Source organism: Megascapheus bottae, chromosome 15 (genome assembly GCF_031878675.1).
Source record: "Megascapheus bottae isolate mThoBot1 chromosome 15, mThoBot2.hap1, whole genome shotgun sequence".
Taxonomy (NCBI): Eukaryota; Metazoa; Chordata; class Mammalia; order Rodentia; family Geomyidae; genus Megascapheus; species Megascapheus bottae.
Window position 1 is genome coordinate 46002572 of NC_143523.1, and position 6000 is coordinate 46008571.

The 6000-nt window shown below is 54.2% G+C and overlaps 1 protein-coding gene across 19 annotated transcripts in view; it reads right to left on the minus strand.

Moving 5' to 3' along the window:
- The window catches only part of Camk2g (calcium/calmodulin dependent protein kinase II gamma), a 62124-nt gene extending 59653 nt beyond the window's left edge, over window positions 1–2471 (minus strand). For 13 of the 19 annotated variants that reach the window (XM_090346588.1, XM_090346597.1, XM_090346582.1 and 10 more), the window contains exons 1-2: window positions 2296–2469; window positions 862–956 (exon numbers count right to left, since the gene is read on the minus strand). In XM_090346588.1, the coding sequence (XP_090202714.1) occupies window positions 862–956; window positions 2296–2360 (160 nt within the window). In that variant the 5' untranslated portion in view covers window positions 2361–2469. Of the gene's footprint in view, window positions 1–861; window positions 957–2295 lie in introns of all 19 variants that reach the window. The other 6 variants (XM_090346595.1, XM_090346592.1, XM_090346594.1 and 3 more) reach the window with 3 other exon arrangements.
- Between the last annotated feature and the right edge of the window lie 3529 nt (window positions 2472–6000).

The window sequence follows — 6000 nt, forward strand, 5'->3', positions numbered from 1 at the left end:
CACTTCACACATTGCTAGGTCTATACCTATCAGATGAGGTAAGCTTGGCAAGCACCCAATTTGAGGTTCAGAGAGTGTACGGTCAAGGTGTTAAAAACAGGCCCTGGCCCTCTGAGCCTCAGGTACTAGAGAAGATCTCACAAGTTAGGCTATAAGGCCTGGGCCTTCATGTTCCTCACACCCTGAGGCAATGGAGCTCCTGCCCAGACCAGGCCCTCGGGATTTCTAGACCATAAGCATCATCACCCTCTGCCCAGAACAAAATACATATGCTGCTGCACCACCAACTTTGTAATTTGATCAAAAAAAGCAATCAAGTTCATCTGGCAGGATTTGTTCCTGAGAAGCCCTCGCCAGTAGCAGCCTCCCCTGATGTTTACAGATTTTCTTCCCTTGGGAGTCTGTTCTGCCGCCTGGTGGGCAGGGGAGGCTGGATTCGTCAGAGCTGCTCATTTACTGCATTTCTATCCTAAGTCACCACTGGGGCACAGGGAGTAGGATAAGCCTGCAGTGGCCACCACTGCCCCAAAAGGAGAGACTCCAAGCACCCCAAATTAAGAGCTCTCCATGTCACTCCACCCATCACATCTAAGATCCTGTAAGAACTGAACTCCTTTGAGCCTTTGGGGACCAGTCCAGCTACCCAAAACTCATATCTTCTTGATTCTTTTCTCTCTGAGTCCTCTCATTTTCCCATGCAACCTCCTTGTCTGGCTTCAAAGTCTATCCACCCTGGAATCCCAGGTCATCTTCAAATGCTAAAACATGTGCCCCCAACCCCCTAAATCCTGAGGCATCTACTAGAAACCATAGCCTCTAGAGAGATTTCCCCAGGAAAGGCCCAAGATGAGGAACACTCACCTCGAGCTGACAACTTCTTAGTATTGATGATTTTTGCTGCATACTCCTGAGTGGAGGTTTTCTTCACACACCTGCGGACCACAGAGAAAGCACCCCTGGAGGGAGAAGGGGAAAAGAACTGGGACACGGAGCAGGGCAGAGTGACACAGACATAGTTCAGGTCTGAGGACAGTGATACTCCTACCACCAGACTTTCAGTCACAGTCACACACTAGCACAGTGACCAGTGGAAGGAGGTAAGATGAGGAGACCGCATGACACTGAACAGATGTGGGTGGAGCAGCACCCGGCTCCCACCGGGCTCCTCTAGTCCCCAGGCAAAGCAACAGCCCCAACCTCAGGCTGAACTTGAGGAGTGGTGGGCGATGCTTCAAACACACACCTGCTGCATCTCAACTGATTAGCCAGCCCTGCGGTCCTGGCCAAGAGGAAGCAGGGAGCCCCTGCCCTTGTGTCAACAGAAATAGTTGAGAATGGAACAAGGAGAGATGAAAAGGAAGGTCTGATTCCCTGAGAGCAATTTCCCTCAACCACGGAGGAAAGTGAGACTCAAACCACCCTTCCCCAACCGGCTTCATCCCTCTGCATCCGGCTCGACTGACAGCAGCAGGGAAGGAGAGGGCACCGTTGAGAGTCATCCATAGCTCCCCTTCCTCAGGCTATTTTCCTCTAGGTGCCCAACCACCACCTAGGGCTCTGGAAAGGTCTAGGGGGGCAGGCAGGGTGGGGGCTGCAGTGGCCGCTGGGCGCCGTGGGTAGGGGTGGGGTTGAGGCGGGGGGCCGGGGCTGCGGCGCGGAGGGGAGGGGGATGCTGCGGCTGCGGCGCGCGGCTCCCGGGACCACTGCAGGGTGGGGGGAGGGGCCGGGGGTGCCGCAGCACTGTCCCGCTGCGGGGCTCGGGTCCCCGGGGCGGCGGGGGAGGGGGCGGGGCCGGACACTGGCCCCCAGTACACACGCACACGCGCGCGCGGGCACACACACACACACACACACCCGGGCACCACTGCAGCCCGGGTAGGAGCTGCAGGGCTGGGGAGGGTCCTGAGTGCCAGGAGCGTGGGATCTGGGGACAGGGGTGCAGAGTGAGCTGAGGAGGCGGGGTGAAGGGGGGGGTCCCGTGAAGGGTGCGGGAGGGGCGGGGCCGGAGGGCACCCAGAGCAGTCCCAGGGCTGCAGTCCCCGCGGCCGCGCAGGGTGCAGCATCCCGGGCAGCAGCTGCTGCTGCTGCAGGGCGCGGAAAGGGGGCTGCGAGGCGGGGAGCGGGGGAGCTGTGGGCCCCCCCCAAAGGCAGCACGCGGGAAAGCTGGGGGTGGGGCGGACCGAGGGGGGCCGCCGCAGCGGCCGGTGCAGGGCCGGGGGGCGGGGCGAAGAGCCGCAAAGCGCCCGGGCGGCGGGGCCGGGCTGGGGGCCGCGGCGGGCGGCGCGGGGGCCGTACTTGCCGAGCTCCTCGAAGAGCTGGTAGTCGTCGGTGAAGCGGGTGCAGGTGGCGGTGGTGGCCATGCTGGCGGGCGGACGCGGCGGTGCAGTCCGCGCCGACGTCGGTGCACAGTCACCGCCGCCCGGCCGAGGGAGCAAGAGGAGACGGGGCTGAGCCCGGCAGCACCGCGAGACTTTACCGGGGAGAGCGAGGGAGGGAGGGACACCCCCGCGCCCGCCCCGCCCCGCCCCCAGCCCCGCCGGCCCCCCGTCCGGCCCTCGGACCGCCCCCGGGGAGGGGCCTTCCGCCGCCGGCCCCGCCCCGCCCGGGAGCCGCCCAAGCCGGGGCCCCCAGCGCCCGCGCGCCGCTGAGGCAGGGTGCCCGGCCGCCGACCACCGCCCGAGTGGACAGATCAGAGGGGCTGTCGACCTGTGGGGTCCGCCCGGGGTGAACCCCGCCAGTGCCTGGGGACGTGCGTGTGGAAGTGTGTTCCGAGTGGCCTGGGCCGCCGAGCTCTCCGAGAGGCCGCACACGTGGGACCCAAGCCCCCGGCCTGGCTCTTCGCTGGTGGTGAGAAAGCCAAGGTCAAGGAGCCGGTGGCCGGCCGCACCCTCGGGAGACGCCTTCAGTCTGCCAGAGCCCTCTGCCAACCGCCTTCCTTCGAGGGACTGACAGGCTAGACGTGTGCAAGCATCTGGGCCACAATTAAGAGAAAAGGCAAAGCATAACAACGAACCAAAAACAAAAAAAAAATAAAAATAAAAAAACGCTTCAGGCTGGGTTTGGCCTGGGACACCAGGCCAGGAGCAAGGACGCTGGTGGAACTCTACCTTTCTACACTTGCACTTTAGAGACAAACGTTCTCCCTCTCAGGCCAGGAATGAAAGGAAAGAGGTGGGAACTATCTAAAAACATATAAAATGGCATTATGGATTGATGACCAAAAGAACAAGTGGAAGGAAAGGGGAAACATCCCCAATCTCTTGCAGAGCGTCCTGTATGTTTATTTTATGACAATCATATTTTGTGATGATGTATTTTCAACTATGAAAGCTAGAACATAGTAGAGTGTCCTCTGGGATCAAACTACCTAGATCGATGTTGGAGCAACTCACTGACCAGGTGTGGGCCTCATTGGCTTCAGTTGAGAACTGGGAATGATAAATATTACCTACTTCACAAGGTTGTGAATATTTAATGGGTTAAATCACATATTGCACTTAGAATAGTACCTGATACCTAATTAAAAAGATGCTTGCTGTTATTATTTAATATTCGCCTTTCCACTAGATAACACACTCCAGTGGGGCAGGGCCTCTGCTTTCTTTGTTCAACATTGTACTCAACCCCAGACCTCCAATAAACATTTGAGAAATGCAGCCTTATCTTCCCTTCTTTAGTCCCCAACATCACAGGTTGGTGGACACAACAGTCTCTGAAAAAGAAAAACAAGCTGGGCAGGTTCCTGACCTGCCTGGGCAGCTGAACCCCAAGTCAGGGGCCAAACCCAACTGGCCTGTGGGGCTCTGCCAACTGCTTTTGCTCAGACTTGAATGCAGAAGGACGCCCACTGGGAGCCAGTCCTTCATTGTCAGCAGCTTGTGCTGCCTGGGGAGGCAGCTATGCCTTTCAGCCTCTGAAGCCACCTCCTGGAGGGCTGAGAGAAGAAAAACTCTCAGGGAGGGCTCCCTTTCTTTCCTTATTCCACATTCCTCAGAGATGCCCCAAGAACCAACTGCCTGTGGGAGGAACAGGGAACAGGAATGAGAGAGCCCAAGAGGGAAGGTATTCATTGACTGGGAAGAGGGCAGAATGGAGTAAGGAAAGGGTAAAGAAGAGGCATGCGAAAGTGGCCAGCTATCCTGGCTATTCAGGAGGCTGAGATCTGAGGATCATGGTTAAAGCCATAAGTGGAGCTCTGGCTCAAGTGATACAGCACTAACCTTGAGAAAAAGGTGCTCAAGGACAGTGCCCGAGTTCAAGCCCTAGGACCAGCACACACACACACACACACACACACACACACACACACGCCCGCACACACAGGAAAAATAAAGAGGGTAAGACAGGTACTCTGCCCCACCCCTTTCCAGGGCACCAGGAAGTAAAGGGGTAGGGGGAAGGCTACTTCCTACCTCAAAGCACCATAGAGTCAAGTCCCAAGTCTCAGTGTGGACAGTGATGAGGTTGTGAACACTGGCACACCAGAAAGTCTTGAGTTTCTGTCATCCACTAGCAAGGCAAAAGTGACTGCTAGCCTGCACTCCAGGAAAGGAGGCTGCATATCAGTTGATCATCAATGTGCCCTTCCTGAGTACTCAAGACAATTTGATTCCTGACCTCTAGACGCTGATACATGAAACTTTGTAGTTATTCATGTAAAATGGAATAAGGAGATGAGAGAGGTCAGAACAAGCACAGATTAGGGCTGTGCTGAAGTGCCCCAAGAGCATCAAACAAGGGTAAAAACAAGACAACCACCCTAACTAATTTCATGTGCCTATTGTGAGAGGTTTATCATCCCAGCTGAGGGTGAGACTTACACTGGTCATTTCAGGGTAAAGCACTTTACATGGAGTCTCAAGGTTAAAGGAAGAATGCTGTGAAGAATATTGGAGGAAAACCCTGAGAATGACCCTCATCACTGTGTATATAGAGCCAGCTGCCTTTCACCAAGTGTGCATCAGCAGCCTAGTATGTGCTTGGCATACATAGCCTTTTACTTCTTCAAATACCCAAATAAGGTGGCAGTTTACAGTTCACATGCTTAGAAGGGTCTGTTCTTTTTTATTTCCTTTCTGGCTACCTTAAGATCCCCCTACCTCTTTGCTACTTTTCTCAGCACAGACTGACATGTCCATTTTGGAGCCTCTATAGACATGTCTGTGTGCACATACAAGCACATACCCTCGAACACACTCTATTTGATCCCCATTGCTGTAGCACCCACACAACCTCCAGCTACCCCACAGCAATTAAAGGGAAGATGCATACAAATAATAACAGCTCACTAGCTCCCTGTGCATTGGTATCTATGGCAACCTCTTGGGGTCCACAGGCTGTGCTGTTCCAGTTGCAGTCAATCCCCTGGACAGCACCAGCACTCAGACAGTGCTCAGAGTTCTTGGCACAAGGAATAATGTAAGAAATCAATGCCCTGATAATCACCAGAGGTACGCTACGGGGGTCTCCCCATTTTCATCATTCTTTTTGAAGCCACTGAAAATTACACCATTGCCCCCTAAATGAAAGGAGCTTTCCTTCCTAAGTTTCGAATGCAGTTTCAGAATATGGAAAAGATCCTAACTCTTCAGAACAAAGGAAAATTGAGCGGATGGTAGTGAAGTGTTTATGTGAGTGCAAAAAGGATAATGCCCTTGGAAATAAAGAGTAGCTACTCACTTGTTAGGAAATGTTGCAAAATCGATCCTAAGGGAAACAATTCAATCTTGTGTCCATGAAAGGTTTTCAGTTCATTCTGCACAGAACCCTAGGACTTACATTGGTCCAGCATACACACACACACACACACACACACACACACACACACACACACACACACACCTATATATGGGTTTCATATAAGATTTCAGTGAAGGTAAGAGTCCCTGGCTACAACTGAAATCTACTGGACTAATGGCCTTTGTAAGCTCTTCCAACTCTGACTCTATGACTAATTTTGGAGAATTCACAGTGATGATGTTATTTGCTCTCTTCAAGGAA